The sequence below is a fragment of the Garra rufa genome, chromosome 12 (assembly GCF_049309525.1).
Source record: "Garra rufa chromosome 12, GarRuf1.0, whole genome shotgun sequence".
NCBI classification, from domain to species: domain Eukaryota; kingdom Metazoa; phylum Chordata; class Actinopteri; order Cypriniformes; family Cyprinidae; genus Garra; species Garra rufa.
In genome coordinates, this window is record NC_133372.1 from 10,408,554 (window position 1) to 10,428,198 (window position 19,645).

At 34.8% G+C, this 19,645-nt stretch overlaps 1 protein-coding gene across 4 annotated transcripts in view; it reads left to right on the forward strand.

Moving 5' to 3' along the window:
* Positions 1-19,645, forward strand: part of als2b (alsin Rho guanine nucleotide exchange factor ALS2 b) — a 37,078-nt gene that overhangs the window by 15,222 nt on the left and 2,211 nt on the right. For 2 of the 4 annotated variants that reach the window (XM_073851511.1, XM_073851513.1), the window contains 24 exons: positions 591-780; positions 2,520-2,585; positions 2,772-2,934; positions 4,549-4,680; positions 4,870-4,998; positions 5,184-5,207; positions 7,936-8,006; positions 8,090-8,156; positions 8,234-8,439; positions 8,927-8,992; positions 9,086-9,184; positions 9,981-10,145; positions 10,288-10,399; positions 13,007-13,084; positions 13,575-13,708; positions 13,800-13,964; positions 14,936-15,053; positions 15,198-15,355; positions 15,437-15,544; positions 17,033-17,209; positions 17,307-17,352; positions 17,801-17,862; positions 17,952-18,101; positions 18,605-18,701. In XM_073851511.1, the coding sequence (XP_073707612.1) occupies positions 591-780; positions 2,520-2,585; positions 2,772-2,934; positions 4,549-4,680; positions 4,870-4,998; positions 5,184-5,207; positions 7,936-8,006; positions 8,090-8,156; positions 8,234-8,439; positions 8,927-8,992; positions 9,086-9,184; positions 9,981-10,145; positions 10,288-10,399; positions 13,007-13,084; positions 13,575-13,708; positions 13,800-13,964; positions 14,936-15,053; positions 15,198-15,355; positions 15,437-15,544; positions 17,033-17,209; positions 17,307-17,352; positions 17,801-17,862; positions 17,952-18,101; positions 18,605-18,701 (2,783 nt within the window). The remainder of the gene's footprint in view (positions 1-590; positions 781-2,519; positions 2,586-2,771; positions 2,935-4,548; positions 4,681-4,869; positions 4,999-5,183; positions 5,208-7,935; positions 8,007-8,089; positions 8,157-8,233; positions 8,440-8,926; positions 8,993-9,085; positions 9,185-9,980; positions 10,146-10,287; positions 10,400-13,006; positions 13,085-13,574; positions 13,709-13,799; positions 13,965-14,935; positions 15,054-15,197; positions 15,356-15,436; positions 15,545-17,032; positions 17,210-17,306; positions 17,353-17,800; positions 17,863-17,951; positions 18,102-18,604; positions 18,702-19,645) is intronic. The other 2 variants (XM_073851512.1, XM_073851514.1) reach the window with 1 other exon arrangement.

The following is a 19,645-nucleotide window of genomic DNA, read 5'->3' on the forward strand; positions in this document are numbered from 1 at the left end:
AGATACTTTTTAAGTTTTAATTGGCATGCACAATAAGCGGAAATGTCATGCATTTTAAACGTCTGATGGACCACCCACTAACATTTTCGTCTATTCTCGTCTCGTCAACGAAAACTCACACACGTCTCGTCATGTTTTAGTCATCAACGAGCCATTTTTATCCTCGTTATCGTCATGAAAAAAAGTGGCGTCAACGAAATGATTTCGTCATCGTCATCGTTGACGAAAACAACACTGCTTGGGGGGACCATAGAAGTCCATTATGTGGAGAGAAATCCTGAAATGTTTTCCTCAAAAAACAATTTCTTTATGACTGAAGAAAGAAAGACATGAACATCTTGAATGACAAGGGGGTGAGTACATTATCTGTAAATTTTTGTTCTGAAAATGAACTACTCCTTTAAGATACGAAAATAACTAAAACTAAATAAAATAATATAAATAAATAAATAAAATTATAAATACTGTATAGTAAATTAAAACAAAATTATTACATTTTGAACTAAAATTAAAGAGAAAGTATAAAAATAGAATATAATTCAAAATGTGAACAACAACAATAATATATCTATTTTTTTTTTTACTTTTAGACTCCCTAAGCTCTGCACTTGGTCAGTCCTCTGCAGGGCTTTTGCAGAATCTGATTGGACGATTGGGCCGGCTGTCTCAGCTCACGGGTCAAAACTCGGCCTCTCTGACCTCCTTCCTGCAGCGTTCACGTGATATCCGAGGTCTTGTTATTCTAGATGATGCACATCTGTTCCTGGACACATATACAGAGTAAGTATTCAGCACACACAATTAAAGAATCTGAAGGCATAAAGTGGTTACTTTGGTGATGACCACAGCAGATGGAATAGCAAACGTTGGTTGTTTCTTTACTCCATGCTAATGACAGAAAACATATCATGCAAAACAGGATTTAAACTCTCATCTAAGTTTACAGTGGAGACATTCTCTAAAATTCACAATGCAAAACATTCCCTACCAGACCATCTGGGCCATTTATTGGAGCATAGCTGCAAAAATGAGTCATTTCAAAATTGTCATGGTTGTGATGTCAAAGACATCAAAGGATTAGTTAACTTTCAGAATAAAATTGTCCTATTATGTCTAATTTACTCACTCCTATGTCATCCAAGATGTTCATGTCTTTCCAAACTGTAGTTTCAATGCAGCTTCAAAGGGCTCTACACAATCCCAGTCGAGGAGTAAGGGTTTTATCTATCGAAGTGATCTGTCGTTTTCTTAAAAAAATAAAAAAAGTATAAACTTTTTAACCACAAATGCTCATCTTTAGACCAAATAGATGAACATAGTTAATCTTAAAATCAGATTATTGTAATTTATGTTCCTGAATTTCGCGCTTTTTTCAGCAAGTTATATTCTCTATAGAGCTGAACTGAATTAACTTTGAATTTAAAAGTAATATATTCTGGTATCAAATAGATTTTATACTTCTAATATGATGTATAATTGAAAATCCTCAAATGTGTTTAATCAGACGGAACCTCAGTTGGTTCTTTAAGCTCAAAATAAACGTAAGTTCAAACGCAGCCTCGAGATTTCTTTTAAGGTGTTGGCCTCATTTTTAGGAGGCAGAGACTTTGATTCAGAATCTGATATTTTTTAGGCAGTTTTCTTCTTCTTCTTCTTCTTCAGTTCTGAGTGTGTGACATACTTGGAAACCTGGAATTAGCAAGCAGATTTTATTAATTATTTTATTTTATTGAAGTAATTTAAATCAGAGCCTTAATGAGGTAGTTCACCCAAAAGTGAAATTGTGTCTTTAATTACTCATCCTCATGTTGTTTCAAACCTGTAAGACCTTCTTTTATCTTTCGAACACAAATTTAGATATTTTTGATGAAATTCGGGAGCTTTCTGACACTACTAATGCGTTCAAGGCCAAGAAAGGTAGTAGGGACATCATTAAAATAGTCCCTATGACATCAGTGGTTCAACCGTAATGTTATGAAACAACGAGAATAGTTTTTGTGCGCAAAAGAAAACTTTATTCAACAATTTCTTCTCTCCCATATCAATTACATTTGAACCACTGATGTCACATGGATTATTGTAATGATGTCCCTACTACCTTTAAACATGTCAGTTGCGTTGCTGTTTATGCAGGGTCTCTCAGATTTCATCAGAAATATCTTAATTTGTGTCCTGAAGATGAACGAAGGTCTTACGGGTTTGGAACGACATGAGGGTGAGTAATTAATGACAGAATTTTCATTTTTGGGTGAACTATCCCTTTAAAAAGTCATGAAAATCTGTGCTGTCAATGCATTAATTAATTAACAAGAAAGTTATCTTTGTGGCTGCAATCTCTATACATTCATTTATAAGATATATATATATATATATATATATATGTATGTATGTATTTGGTAATAAAGAATTATTGTAAAAGTGATGGTAATTTAATGCTCAATAATCTTGTATCATCTATCTCAAGTCAGCTCATTTTTCTAGTTGTAATAATGTCTTATTCTTCTAATTGTGTCATAAAGGTACTGTTCTGCAGTTGGTGATCTCTTAGTTATGGGAGGATTTCAAGCTCTTGTCAAACCTTGCCAGTAAGTAGTATATGTGTGTGTGTTTGACCCTGTCCCAAATACTTTTCCTAAGCCTTTGCTATCCTAGAATTCCACATGTAACACAAGGGAATTATTTGCTATTGCTCATGCATTCATCCTTACATGATTACAGATTGAATTCTATTAACATGCATATTAAGACTCTCTTTCGGACTCTGTTTGAAGTGATGTGTTTGGCAAAGGAGCCGAGGTTATTCAGAAGTTGTCTGAATGTTCTGAAGAGGGTTTGCCCTTAGCGGATGTTCTGGCACATCTCTTTTACCTGCCCATAAAACACCTGCATGAATATGGACGACTGCTGCTCAAACTGGCTACCTGCTATGAGGTGGTGAGTACTCACTTGTAACACAGTAACACCTCATGTTTTTCGGAAAACAGAAAGTACCTTTTTAAGATCAGACTACCTTTATTTTTTTAGTTATTTGTGTGTGTGTATGTATTTTTTGCTCATTTATTTATACATTTGCTAATTGCTTATGTATTTATTGCTTATTTATTAATTTCTATATCAATTAAAGTTTCTACGTAAAACTGATCACACAGACCAAACCGTAAGTCGCAGAGACTTGAAACTTGGAGGGATGGTAGCACTCACACTGCCAACAGTGTCATCAAGGCTCACCCCAGTTGGCCTGATGGGGGCGCTACAGCGATCAAAAGTATGAAATCGCTCATAACTCCTCAACCATTCGTCACAGGCTTAAGTGTCTTATGTCGTTGGAATTTTTGGCTCACCCATTTGGCAGAATGCATTTTTTGGGTAGTTTGCATTTTTTTTTTTTTGAAAAAGCTACTTTTGCCCAATTGGAACCAAACCAGTGCAGGAAGATTGTCTGGAGAGTGAATTTAAATAACTATCCGAAAAAATGTGTACTTTCGACTGACCTTCACTAAAGGGACACCTTCACTAAAATGACTATAATTTTTAAACGGAATGGGATATCTTCAAGCTGAATCTGAGGTCACGTGAAAAAAGTCATGGAGCTTGGCCACTTGGTGGGACTGTAATATTGGAAAAAACATGCCCATAACTAATAACTGTTTGTCCTATTGACGTGATAATTGGTACACACGGTCTTGGTCCAAAGTGCTTAAGGACATGTGTGTATCTCAAAAAACATGGCCACCGTATTTTTTAAGTGCGTAAATGATTGTATATTGTGTGGTTTTTCACAGATACAAATGATATTAGTATCATATATTAGACCTCCTTGTTCCGAATGACTTTGCCTCTAAGCCCACTGCTGTCAATCAAACCATTTGTTAAATCATTGAGAAGATATGAGAAATGTACTATTGCAAACTAGTCCTAGTTCTTGTGCTCAATCTGGAAAATAACACTGCAGTACAATTCTCTGGACTTTCCAGGTAAATAATTATCCAAAAAACGATGAAATTTACTCTTTGGGAAGCTATGATGGAGTCGTTTAGAAAAGGGGCCTGTCTAAATATGCCCAAAAGCCTATAAAGCCTAAATGGAAACTCAAAACTTCACAAAACTTGGTGAACACATGTGACAGGTGATTCTAAACAAGCATGCAAAGTTTTAGGGAGTTCACAGATCACAACTGCCACTATAACAGTCATAAAAGTTGAAAAACATCATATTTCTGTAGCAAATTATCTATATTTACCAAAAATGCTTTTTGAAATCATTGATTGTAGTTGGTTACAAGCTGGCTAAATAATATGTAATGTCTTTTTTTTTATATACGTGCGTAAATGCCTTAAAGAGCTTGAACCCTGGTAATCACTACTTGCAGCTATATTTCTAGATTTTTTTTTTTTTTGCTTAATTGTTTATATAGTTTGTTTTTGCTTATTCAAGTCTGTTGGGTTATTCTCTATTTGTGTATATGTGTGTGTAATAAAAAGTGTCATTGTAGTCTATCACTCAACACACCATCACTGCATAAATCTCATTTTGCTGTCTTTGTGACAGAGTTCTGTGGATTATCAGAAGCTGCAAGATGCCTGTGCAAAATATGAATCCATGGCTCTTCACCTGAAACGGAGGAGGAAGGAAGCCGAGTACACGCTCCATTTCTGGAAGAGCTTCCCCGGAAAGATGACCGTGAGTCACCCTGCTGCTGTCAGGCCCTTAGCAGCACTTTACCTGTCAAATGCCAATCAGTTTAATGCACACCAGACAGCCAGGTGCTCTTCCTGCTGAGCAAATGGTTTTATTTCAGTGCACTTGTGGAGAAGAGCTAGAACGTGGATGAAGTTGGACTGTCAGTTAAGAGTTCTCCTTTTCTTTCAGGACTCTCTTCGTAAACCGTCCCGTCGTCTGATCTGCGAGAGCAGCAACAAGGCTTTGACTCTTCAAAACGCAGGCCGTTTTTCAGTCAACTGGTTCATTCTTTTCAACGATGCGCTGGTTCACGCACAGGTTTGCTCTTCTTTTTATACTTTAATTTTAATCTCCATTTTCAGTATCATTTCTGCTTCTGTTGTTCTCATCCTTCTTTCCTTACATAGTGCTTTCACTTCAGTTTTTTATTCGTTTACAGGGCCAAACTAACAATCTGTTTCCAATGACTGATGTTTTAGTGATGTTTATCTTTGTTTTGGTAGGGCATGGTCCCCTATAAGAGTCTTGTAAGTATGGGCTGTATGAATGATGAGTTTCCTCCATAAAATACTGTCTCCTAGTGCCCAAGGATGCACCCTACAGCTGTAGTGTTTGGCAAGTGTTGTTGTAAAAGGAATATTCTGGGGTTAAATAAAACGTTTATCTAATGCTTAGGGTGTCCGATTAATCCAGAAAATAATTTTGACACATCTTACAATAAAAGATGATGAACCAAGATGAAATGTCTATGCTAAGCAGTGTATTTTAGTATAATTGAGATACTATTATAGTTTTTATGAATATTTCAATCAGTTTTTTTTAGTTTTTGGTTTTAATTTTAATTTTAGATAAAGTCTTTGTAACTTTATTTTTTGAGTTTTTGTCATTTTTAGTCATTATTATTAATACTATTATTTAGTTTTATAGTGCAATTTTAGTACAAGAAGTTAAGCTAAACTAAATTAAATCGAGAAATATTTTTGAATTTATCAAATTTTCAAATAACGTTTTTAAACGTAAGAACCCTGACTCAAGATTTGCTCCACTAAAAAGTGTTTTACTCTGAGTTACATCATGTTATTATACTGTTGCATCAGTGTGATTGTTTCATATTTTCATCTTTTAGTTGTGGTGTGCAATCTCTCCATAGACTTGCATTTAAAATGCATTACTGGACAAACTGATGGATGTGTCAAAATGATTTTCTGTGGCCACAGATGCTGCCAAGAGAATATAAGTTGTATTTAACTCTGAATATTCCTTTAAAGAATCAATTAAAATCACATAGTATTTGTAATAGCTCAGTCTGAACCTCTAGTTTTTGCCAGAAATTCTTCTAATGCTTAATTTAGACTCTACTTGTCCAAAATGTCTTGCTCCTGTGTTGTATAAAACCATAGAAAGATGACAGTACATCTGGTTGGGTACATTCCAAGGCTTCCTGCTTGCAAACCCTTTGTAAAAGATATTATGCATAATTGTACCTGATTGTAGTAAGGGGCATGTTGTGCTGAATGGTTTTTATGTTGAACAGTAGTGGTTCTGTTTAATGCTGAGTCTCGTCTTAGTGAATGTACCAGTGAGTTTTTGAGATGATAATCCATTTTTTTCCCTTTTCTTTTTCTTTGATATCTTTTACAGTGCGTGTATGTGTCTGTTTTTCCTTTCATCAGCATTATCCCTTTCCATCCTAAAAGAGCAAAAATGTGCTCTTAGGAACAAGAACCATATGTTCAGCATTTTAAGTTTTAAAATACTAGTTGACAATCTGCAACAACTATAAACCAACTGACTGTTGGTTTATGCTTGAGATGCGCTTGTGTTAAGTTTGACAATTATTTTATGGCAACAAAAATGTCACCATCATAATTAATAATTCTATGTTATTTAGTCTAAATAAATTAAAAAATAAAACATTATAAAACTAAACTCAGTCCTTTAAATGCAAAGAGTGATTCATCATAGCATACTCTGCTGTTCAGTGCTGTTCAGGTTTAAGATTTTATTTGATGAAAAATAAGTTAAATTAATGCCAGTAAAGACTATAACATTGTTTCCAAAAATATTTCTAATGCTGTAATTTTAAAACTTTCTAAAAAAAATCTATTTCACAAAAATAAGTAGCAGTAGTAGTACATTTTTATTTTATTAATATTTAGAATTTCTGAGGGATCAAGACTAGAGTAATGATGCTGAAAATTCAGCTTTATATCATATGCATATATTACATTTTTGAAGATATTAAAATAAAAAAAACTGATAGAGATATACAATGCCATTCAAAAGTTTGGGATCAGTAAGATTTTTTAATGTTTTTTAAAGAAGTCTTGTCTGCTTATCAAGGCTGTGTTTATTTGATTAAAAAAACAGAAAAAAACTGTAATATTGTGAAAAATTATTGCATTTTAAAATAGTGGTTTTCTATTTTAATATACTTTAAAATAGAATTTATTCCTGTGAATATTTCTGCAGTCTTCAGTGTTACATGATTCTTCCAAAATCATTATCATTGTTGAAACCGTTGTGTTGCTTAATATAAATATAAATATTATTTATTTATTTATTTATTTATTTTTTGGAACCTGTGATGCTGTTTTCAGGATTCATTGATGATTAAAATGTAAAAAAAAAAAACATTTATTCAAAATATAATTATTTTCTAACAATAAAAGTCTTTACTGTCACTTTTTATCCATTTAACACATCCTTGCTGAATAAAAGTATTCATTTCTTAAAGAAAGAAAGAAAGAAAAAAAATTACTGACCCCAAACTTTTGGAGTAATGATGCTGAAAATTCAGCTTTGCATCACAGAAATAAAGTATATTTTAAAGTATATTAAAATAGAAACAGTTTTTAAATTGCAATATTTCACAATATTTTATTTTTGTATTTTTGATCCAATAAATGCAGTCTTGGCGAGCATTAAAGATTTATTTTTAAAGTATTAAACATTAGTTACAATCCTAAACTTGTGATAGATTATATTTTAGCAGTGTTATAGGGCTATTTGTGTTTTTAAAGATGTGTTTTAAAGATCTGAGTGAGGTAAAGGTGATCTAAATTACATGATACAGGAGTAATGCACGCAAAATTAAATATGTATAGATCTCCTAATATCTGCTATTAACTGATATGTCACTGATATATTGTGTATCGCTTATCAGGAGTGAGCAGAACTGTGTACACTCTTAGTGCATTTATTTTCTGTATGCTCTTCTTGCATTAGTAGCATTTCTTTTTCAACCCCTCCTAGTTTTCCACTCATCACGTCTTCCCATTGGCTACATTGTGGGTGGAGCCTATTTCTGAGGAGAACACAGGCATGTGAGTGACCCAGTCATGATTATTAGCTTTATGTTATTATGAAAAGTTATAAAGAGTTATGAAGTTTGTGTGGTTCTCTGCAGATATGGTTTAAAAGTGACTTCACCTGAAGAGAGCTTCACTCTGCTGGCTTCATCCCCAGCTGAAAAGGTAGACCTGACTTGACTCAAAATGATTATTTACAGAAACTTGTATAGTTGGTTAAACACTGATGTCGTGATTCCTAGGCGAAGTGGCTGAGATCTATAAACCAAGCAGTGGAGCAGGCGCTTAGTGGATTACTGGGGCATGATGGGATACCTCCTTCTACAGGAGTGACGCAGAGAGCAGATCCGCCCATTTCACGGACGGCATCATACACGTTCTACAAAGACAGTCGACTCAAGGAGGCCACGTACGAGGGCAGATGGGTTTCAGGGAAACCCCATGGGCGGTAGGTCATTCGAGAGGGAATTGTGGGTGTGTAAGTCTTTTTAAAGAGATCGTTCACCCGAAAATGAAAATGATTAATTACTCACCCTCATGTCGTTCCAAACCCAGTAGACCTTTCGTTCATCTTCGTAACACAAATTAAGATATTTTTGATGAAATCCGAGAGCTTTGAGGAGCTTTTGAGGACATTGTTAGGAGCTCGTAGCTTCATAAAATTAAGGTTCAACCACTGATGTCACATGGACTATCTTAACAATGTCCTTACTACCTTTCTTGATCTTGAAGGTGGTAGTTGCGTTGTTGTCATTTCAGGGTCAAAAAGCTCTCGGATTTCATCAAAAATGTCTTCATTTGTGTTTTGAAGTTGAACAAAGGTCTTACAGGTTTGGAATGGCATGAGGGTGAGTAATTAATGACAGAATTAAAATTTTGGGTGTACTATCCTTTTAAAACATGGAAGATGATGATTGGCTTTTTCTGTGTTCTAGGGGTGTGGTCAAATGGCCTGATGGTCGAATGTACACAGGGACATTTAAGAACGGCTTTGAAGATGGGTTAGTTGCACCATTTAAAAAAATATATATTTTAATGCTGACATCTCCTATTTTCTATTTCTGGGAATATTTTAACTAATGTTTTCTTTGCAGTTTTGGAGATTATGTTGTGCCGAACAAAACCCTGAACAGCTGTGATCATTACCAAGGGCAATGGAAGGATGGCAAGATGCACGGCTTTGGAACATTCAGGTTTGTGGTTGTGTTTTTATTTTTCTGTAAAGTGTATGTGTATTTCTGTATTTACACCAAGGTTGCAATTATTTGCTCAAAAAGACAGTAAAAACTGTAATATGTGACCCTGGACCACAAAATTAGTCATAAGTAGCACAGGTATATTTGTAGCAATAGCCAACAATACATTGTATAGGTCAAAATTATAGATTTTTCTTTTATGCCTAAAATCATTAGGATATTAAGTATAGATCACGTCCCATTAAGATATTTTGTAAATTTCCTGCTATAAAGATATCAAAACTTAATTTTTAATTAGTAATATGCATTGCTAAGATCTTAATTTGGACAACTTTAAAGGAGATTTACCTCAATATTAAACATTTTTTGCACCCTCAAATTCCTGATTTTCAAATAGTCCAAATACTGTCATATCATTACAGATCATGCGTCAATGGAAAGCTTATGTATTCAGCTGTCAGATTATGTATTATTCTTAATTTGGACCCTTTTGACTGGTTTTGTGGTCCTGGTTCACATATTACAATTTAAAATAACTTTTTAAATTTTTTCTGTTTTAATATTTTTTTTAACCATAATACATTTGTATTAGGATTCTGTGATGAATAGAAAGTTCAAAAGGTCAGCATTTATTTAAAATAATAATGTTTTACTGTCAATTTTGATGCATCATTGCTCAATAAAAGTTTTCGTTTATTAAAAAAATCAAACTGATCCAAAACGTTTGAACGTAGTGTTTGTTGATGTGATTTGATGTCGTTAATTGACAGAGTTTGTATGTGTTTGTGTTCAGATATGCCTCTGGTGAAATATACGAGGGCTCGTTTCAAGATAACATGCGCCATGGTCATGGGATGTTGCGTAGTGGGAAGCTGAATTCCACCTCGCCCAGCGTCTTCATCGGGCAGTGGCAGTATGACAAAAAAACTGGCTATGGAGTTTTTGATGACATCACCAGGTATGCAAATAGAAAAGACAGAGTAAATTCACAAAATCGTTTGGAGAAATGTTGAAATGTTGTGAAATGTTGAAATGTGTTGAATACATTAAATGCAAGTAAGTATGCAACTGTGTACTATACTAATTGTGTTTCGTGTCAGAGGGGAGAAGTACATGGGGATGTGGCTGGATGATCTGCGTCAGGGAAACGGAGTTGTTGTTACACAGTTCGGCCTGTACTATGAAGGAGCTTTCAGCAGCAACAAAATGATGGTGAGACTGACATACACACATTTGTTTTTATTTAAAAAGTTGGTTAAACCAAAAATGAAAATTAGGCCATTATTTACTCACCCTCCAGGCATCCTAGGTGTATATGACTTCCTTCTTTCATACAAATCCAATCTGAGTTATATTAAAAATTATCCTGGTACTTCCAAGCCTTATAATGGGATGGCCTTGTGTTTCTCTTCAACAGTCCAAAACCATGGATCCATCAATTAGGGGTGGGCGATATGACCTAAAATTAATATCACGGTATTTTTCATCTTTTGAACGGTGACGGAATAATATCACGGTATTGCGCTTTTTTTGGTACATTTTGGGAGGAGTAGCCTGTCCTGTCCCTTTAGTATGTGAATAAAGTTACTATTTTTATAATATAATAAGTAAATGGTAGTTATCCTTATCAAAAGGAGACATGGAAGAGTATTATGCATTCTCAACATATTTATTTTGTAAAAAACCTAAAGATCTTACTTAACAGTGTACAACAAAACAAAAAATTTTTATTGAAATTTAATTTCTGCAATATTTAAAACCTTTAAATAACTGGGGGAAATCAACCCATAGCAACAGTTTAATAGTAGACCAATTCTGTGGGGAAAAACGCGGACTTGGCAACCCTGCATCCAAAACGAGCTGCTGGAGTTAATGTCATTGCACACATGAGTACGAAATTTTCGTCCGAGGTTTTTGCACGTTAAAAAAAAAACAGGTTATGTTAATCGAGTTTACACACTGCCTCTGAAACTTTTGTCCGTCATAAAAAAATTCGGATCGTGTTTGATTTTCTGCATTTTCGCATCCATAATAAGCATTTTGATAAGGATGGCGAATATGAGAAAACTATAAAAAAAAACGCATTCGAAAATCGGACTCACTGTACAATGACCTTTAGATTTGAATGATCACGGGTCGAAAGTAAGAGATGACAAAAATAGACTGGAGGATTTGCTGCAGTCTTGTACTGACAAATATCTATTATAAGATGTGCTGCTCCCTTTACAGAGTGTGCGTTATCGCAAAATCGAAAGTAAAAGTAAACAGCGCAAGCACTCATTTAAAAGCGATTTCTATACCCTGCATATTGAAAGTGCGAAAATTATATACAATATTAGTTCGCCTCGCGCCCGCTCAATTTGTGATCCGCTGTTTAAAGTCCCGGACGTCCCGATTGCCACTCCGCCCCTGGTACAGGCTACAGGCTCGACCTTTCTTCACGATGTTTCACCAGTCGTTTAATGGCCACTCCCCTTTTACCTACCACCTGCAAAGCTGATACGAATATGTTTTACTTTTTTATTTACAACAAGATATATAGTATAAGGACAGGTGTTCAGACCACAACTGAACGTTTGAAGAAAATGTAATGCCTTATTATTTAGAATTAGCTATTATTGATGTAAATGCAACCGTTCGAGTATTATTACGGTATTGACGGTATTAGAAAATCCATGTCGTGGCGCAATGTCACACCGGTGCTGACTATGACACCGGTGTACCGCCCACCCCTACCATCAATAATAAAAAGTGCCACACACGGCCCTGGGGGGTGAATAAAGGCCTCCTGTAGTGAATTGATGCGTTTGTGTAAAAAAAATATCCATATTTAAAACATAATAATCACTTTAATCTAGCTTGCGCCAACTGGTCGTACACAGTCCGGGTGGATGACGTAGTACGTATGCTTTGCGCATGCGCCGGTGAGTCTCGCAAAAACTGTTTGTTTACAGGAGCAAAGGAAGGAAAGTTTCCTTACTTTAGCAAAGGAAAACCAGTCTCCTCTTGGCTAATATTAAAATCCTCCAACATTTTTCTTTACAAATCCTCGTTTTGTACTTCTAATTCATGATCGTTGTTTTGTTTTGCTCTCTCCACTGTGTGTCCACGTTCGTCACTTCTGAGCGGCGCATTCGCAACGCCAACATCCTACGTCATCCGCTTGGAGCGGCTTCCGTGTATGACAGTTAGCGCAAGCTAGATCAAAGTGATTATTAAACTTTAAATATGGATATTTTTCTTACACAAACACATTGATTCGCTACAGGCAGCCTTTATTCACCCCCTGGAGCCGTGTGAGGCTCTTTTTAATATGGATGGTTGCACTTTACTGGACTTGTTTTGGACTGATGAAGAGAAACACCCACCATTCTAAAGCTTGGAAGTTCCAGGATAATTTTTAATATAACTGTGATTGCATCTGAAAGAAAAAAATCATATACATCTAGCATGTCTGGAGAGTGAGTAAATAATGGGCTAATTTTCATTTTTAAGTGAACTAACCCTTTAAGCAGTGTTAATACATGATACCATGCTATATTATAGCTATATTCACAATATATCATGGCCTGTTGTGCCTTATTGCTTTTATAAAACAGTTACTACACAATAAAAATAATTCAAATTATATTTTTTAACTTTTAACAAATGTATATTTTTTTGGTCCCTACACATTAGGTTTTACTGTATTTGAGGTGTATTTTATTCTATAAAAATGATAAAACCTGACACACATACTCAGTCTTTATTGCTTTAAAGGTATGAAGAAAGAAAATCTTCAGATTGGTTATTTTATCTTGTTATTTGTTTCTCTCCAAGGGCACCGGGGTGTTACTCTCTGAAGATGACACTACATTTGAAGGAGACTTTTCAGAAGACTGGACTCTGAATGGAAAGGTGCTACTGCTCACAAACAAACACTTTAGCGTGCACACACATCTACAATCGTGTTCAAAACTTAGTAGTCAGTAAGTTGTTTGTTTTTGGAAAAAAGTTAATACTGTTTTTTTTCAGAAAGGGCACATTAAATTCATCAGTAGTGACATTAAATACATTTAAAACCTTGCATATGATTTCTATGTCAAATAATGCTTTTTTAAACATTCTATTCGTCAAAGAGTTTTGAAAATAAGTATCAGGGTTTTCTAATATTAAAAATATTATGCAGCACAACTGTTGCCAACTTTGACAGTAAAAAATGATTTCTGAATCATGTGACTCTGAATACTGAAGTAATAAGGCTGAAAATTTAGCTTTACCATCAATTAAATAACAATGCAAGTCTTTAATATTAGAAATAACATTAAAACCAAAACTTTGCAACACCAAACTTTCAAACGGTAGTGTATGTTCACACAAACAAGCCTGTTATCTTCTCTTTCTGCAGGGTGTGTTGACCATGCCGAATGGAGACTACATTGAAGGCTCTTTTAGTGGGGTTTGGGGAACTGGACTAAAGATGTCAGGTTCCTACTACAAACCCAGCCTCTATGACTCAGACAAGGAGAAGGCTCATGCACTGTAAGAGTTTGTGTTGATCCCTGTAGCACAATTCCATTTGAAGTGACGTGATCAATGTTGATGGGGAACCAATGTGTTTGTGCGATTACAGTAAACTGGGGAGGTTGGCAGTTCACTCTGAAGAAAAGTGGAAGGCTGTGTTTTTGGAGTGCTGGAACAGGCTAGGTTGTGATTCTCCCGGACAGGGACAAACCACTACAGCATGGGACAACATTGCTGTAGCGCTCACTGCTAATAGGAGACAGCAGAGAGACAGGTACACTTAAACACACACTGTGCACAATAGTTCTGTAGTGTATGAGAAACTCCTCTGAAACTCACAGGTGATTCTAGCAGATTCTGACATTAGCATGGTGCTAAGCTAAAAAAGCAGTACTCTAATAAGCATAAAAATAATGCATTTCATACTAGGGGAGGGTGGTTTGACCAAATTTTGAAAAATTACAGTATGAGTAATGTTGTCCAACTGCTGGTACAACTGATGGTTCATATCACAAAACAAAAAAGCATTTAAATAATTAATCACAATAAGGTTTTCGATTTACTAGTGAATTGATAAATGAAGAGTACTGATTTTGATTTAGATTTTTTTTAGGTAAAAACCTATGGAAGCCTATTTCTGCCACTTTAGAGAACTGTTGAAATTTATTATGATATTGTCGCAATTTTGAGATACTAAATTATAATTATAAGAGAAGTCAAAATTGTCAACAAAAAGTCTTAATTATGATTTAAAAATGTTTCACTTTTTTGTTACAATTTAAAGATAAAATAAAAGGTCATAAGTTTGGCTCAAAAAATCAATGTGTGGTAAAATGCTTTTTTCGAATCTCTGCTTAAGAATACATATTAATATAAAAATAACAGAAATAAAATATTTCTGATGTTTGGTCTTATTATTATCACTTTTACTGTCATAATTATGATTTGCCAAGGCATTTTTTTCTTATTTGAAGGAAATGATTCCACACTAACTGAATAATTTGCAATTTCTCATCTTTTCCATCTTGGAAGAAAACCTTATTGCAGTGGATTGCCTTAGCTGTAAAGAATCTGTAACTCTACTTTTGATCTACATATTTGGATGTGCATAAAATTTTTATCTAGGAATGTATCTCACAAATTCTGGAACATTAAGTGTGTATTGTAAATGTTTAGCTGAATGTAAAGCTGAATATGTGTGTGTGTGTGTGTGTGTGTGTGTGTGTGTGTGTGTGTGTGTTTCAGTCCAGAGTTACTGAGTCGCTCTCATCACAAAACGCTGGAGAGTCTAGAGTTCATTCCTCAGCAAGTGGGCCCTGTGACGTTAGAGGTGTATCACACAATCCGTCGTTACCTTGTCAAGGTATGCATTTCCCGATGCCATCAATGAACTAACGCTGACAACCTCATTTACAAACTTTTTTTTTTTCAGTGTTTTGTCGCTTTTGCCCCTTCCAGTAGTTGAGCTTTCTGATGTTTTTGTACTATAATTTGAAACTGACCCCAGGCATGTGACACCCCGCTGCACCCTTTGGGTCGGCTGGTGGAGACATTGGTTTCGGTGTACCGTATGACGTATGTTGGTGTTGGAGCCAACCGCAGATTACTGCCTCAGGCTGTCAATGAGATCAAGTCCTATCTCTGTCGCATCTTCCAGCTTGTCAGGTAAGTGTGGTTCTTGGACTGACGACAAAGTCTGTTTTAAATGTCCTTTCTGTTAATATTTATGTATGTGTTTGTGTTTAGATTCCTCTTTCCTGATCTGCCAGAGGAAGGAGGTTCACTGGCCGACCCTCCAAAAGAGAAGGGCGGTTCAGACCCTGCTGGGAAGCAGCTGGAGTCTCCTAAACCTGGGTATGTAAGATATCTCACTTATGAGAAAAATAATACATAGCACACTAGGGGCGGGTGGTTTGACCAAACTCTGATATTACAGTATGAGTAATTTTATTTCATACAACTGTAATGGTTTATATCACAGTTTACAGGTTTTTTTTTAACTGGAATTAAACAAAAAAATTATTTATATATTAAATTACCACACAATAATGCCTATTTTTGATAATTTAGTAAATTTATAAATTACAGGAACTTACTGAATGGTGCTAAAAGACTCTTTTTAACTGAAACGTGATGGGTGCAAACTCAATGAAGCCCATTTCAACCACATAATTCTGACATAAAAATAAAATTTTGAGAATTATGATATATGCAAGTCATAATTATGAGATAAATTTAAATAATGACATATTGAGTCATAATTATGAGATAATAATAATAATAAGGTAAGTTAATATTATGAAATAATAAATCATAATTATGAGATAAAAAGTTAAAACGGACAATCAAAGTTATGAAATAAAGTCATAATTCTGAGATAGATTGAAACTGTCATACTAAGTTATAATTATGAGATAAAAAGTTTAAACTGACAAAAGATTGAGATAAAGTCAAAATAATGACGTAGTATATCATAATTTGAATTTCTCTTGTAATTGAGATAAAAAGTTTAAACTGACAAACAGTATTATAAGATAAAGTCATAATTATGGGATAAATTCAAATTATGACATACTAAGTCATAATTATGAGATAAAAAAAGTTTAAGATGACAATCAAAATGATGAGATTAAGTCATAATTATAAGATAAATTGATTCATTCTAAAATATAATTTTAAAATAAAAAGTTTAAACTGACAAAAAATTGAGATGAAGTCATGAATTCATAAATTAATTTGAAATAATCTAATTATTAATTAATAAAAGTCATAATTATGGGATAAATTGAAACTGTGACATATTAAATCATAATTATGAGAAGTTAACCTGACAAACAAAATTACGAGAAGTCATAATTGAGATGAAAGCATATAACATACTAAGTCATTATGAGATCAGGTTTAATTTTACAAAATAATGAGATACTAAACAATAATAATGAGATAAGTTGACATTATGACATACTAAATGATAATTATGACATAAAAGGTTTAAACTGATAAAATTATGAGATAAGGTCATAATTATTAAATTGAAACTAGGACGTACTAAATCAAAATTATGAGATAAAAAGTAAAAACTGACAAATAAAATTATGAAATGAAGTCAATTATGAGACAAATTAAAATTATGACATACTAAATCATAATTATGAGATGTCAGAATTATGACAAAATATAGCTAGTTAATAATAGTAATTTAATATTTTTGTCATTATGGCGTTTTATCTCATAATTTGATTTCTCATCAATTTAAACTGGTTTTGGTGTTTTTGTCAGCTGTTGTCCTTAATTTCTAATTTTTAGCAATTGTGTGATGTATTGTGTTTGTGTGTGTGGCAGGTGTGTAGTCAGCAGCTCTGCTCTCCTCCTGCCGGTGCTGTTGCCCCGTCTCTATCCTCCTCTCTTCACTCTCTATGCTCTAGAGAAAGAGAAGGAGGATGATGTGTACTGGGAGTGTGTGCTGCGACTCAACAAACAACCAGATCTGGCGCTGCTCGCTTTCCTCGGGGTGCAACAGTGAGTCCAACACACAGCTACACTGAGAAATACATAACATAGATTTGCTTATCCTCTTAATGATCCATCCTACTGCCACTAATACCTGTTTTCATAGGAAATTCTGGCCTGTGACTGTTACAGTACATGGAGAAAAACAACAGGTAGTTATATGTGACCTTTTATAAGAGAAACTTCAAGGGGCTGTTCACACAGAATGCACCTTTGTGTCTAAAAACACAGTACAGAATGTCTCTTCTGCCATGTTGCCATCAAATAAAACAGTAGCCATGACAACTTGCTACTGTAAACAAAAGCTCATAATGCTTTCCCCGCCTCCAGGGTCTTCTGATTGGTCCAGTGTTTTGGAAAAACGCAGCAATCGTACGTGAGGCAGTCGTCATACGTGTCCGTCTAGCTCATTTACATAGAAAAATGGAAAAGTAGTGCAGTGGAATAGAAAACCCGAGTTTTGTGTGAACAGCCCCTACGTTTCTTTTAAAAAGTCTCATTAATCTCTCATTGAAGGCAATATGCAGTATGATTATGTTACTTGAAATAAGACTCGAGAACATGAAGCAATATTCATGAAAGTATTTTGCGGATTTGTAGGTTCTCTCAAGCACTAAGGATTCCTGTTTTGCCTCAGCAGTTGAGACTTTACAGCAAATAAGGTTGGATATTTACAACATTTCTGGCTAATAACGTTTGTCATTTTTCTCTGGTAACTTGTTTTTAAGGTTCTTTCTCTTTATTTCGACAGCACAACTTTCACTCCCTCAGACAAGCTTCAGGTCATCCAGCTGACCTTCGAGGAGATAACCCAGGAAGTACTCGCACTTCTGAAACAGGATTTCTTGTGGTCTATGGATGACCTGTTTCCTGTCTTCCTCTTTGTTGTTCTGCGTGCACGGTAAGGATGAGATCACAAAGTTTCTAAGGCCCTGTTTTTTTTTGCAGTACATATGTACACTACCATTCAAAAGTCTGGGATTGTGAAGTTTTTTTAATGTTATTAATAGAAGTCTTTTATGCTCACCAAGGCTGCATTTATTTGATCAGTTTTCAAATTAATTTATTCCTGTGATGACAAAGCTGAATTTTCAGCAGCCATTAATCCAGTCTTCAGTGTCACATGATCCTTCAGAAATCATTCTAATATGTTGTTATGGACTCAAGTCTTAATATTATCAATATTGCAAACCATTGTGCTATTTGTTGTGGAAACCGACTAATCGTAATCAGGTCACCATTGACACTACTAGCCATAAATGTGGTCTTTCTTAGTAAGAGAGAGGATATGTTCATTTTAGACATCCCAGGGTTTTTTCTGCATATGCTTTAGCACAGAATATAACACATTGTTGTTTATTATTATAGGCATATTTTAGTTGACATAGCTGTTGTTCTCTACAGGATAAGGAATCTGGGGTCAGAGGTCAGTCTCATTGAGGACCTAATGGATCCATGTGTACAACATGGAGAGCATGGCATCATGTTCACCACACTCAAGGTACAGTGCATTAGGGTTTTTCACAAGGTTTTTTTAAACCTGCTGCAGGAACATTACATGCTGTGAAACAATGCAGTGTTAAAGAAGTTCACTTCCAGAACAAAAATTTACAGATAATTTACGCATCCCTTGTCATCCAAAATGTTCATGTCTTTGTTTCTTCAGTCATAAAGAAATAGTTTTTTGAGGAAACCATTTCAGGGTTTCTCTCGTTATAGTGGACTTCTAAGGTGTCTGTGAGATTGAACTTCAAAAATGCAGTTTAAATGCAGCTACAAAGGGCTCTAAACGATCTCAGCCGAGAAAGAGGATCTGTTATCGTCTAAGAAGAAATATAATTTATATCCTTTTTAACTTCAAATGCTGGTCTTGTCTAGCTCTGCCTGAACTCTGTGTATTCCAGTTCAAGACGGTTAAGGTTATCATTTTCTTCTCCAAATTCAAAATTGTCCTACATCACTATTTTACCTTTTTGTATAAAGGGTATCTTCTTTGCAAGTTCACTTTGTAAACACTGGGTTGCTACTTCTGCAACGATGTAGGGCGATTTTGAACTTTATGGGGAAAATGAGATGAGAGTTTTTCGACCTCCCCTAACTGTGTTGAACCAGAATACACAGAGCTAGACAAGATGAGCGTTTGAGGTTGAAAAGTTTATAAATTGTCAATTTTCTTGAGAAAATAACTGATAATTTCACTAGAAAAGACCCTTCCTCCTGGGATAGTGTAGAGCCCTTTGAAGCTGCATTTAAACTGCATTTTGGAAGTTTAAACTCAGGGGCACCATAAAAGTCCACTATATGGAGAGAAACCCTGAAAAGTTTTCCTCAAAAAACACAACTTCTTTATGACTGAAGAAAGAAAGACTTGAACATCTCAGATGACAAGGGAGTGAGCAGATTATCTGTAAATATTTGTTCTGGAAGTGAACTTCTCCTTTAAAG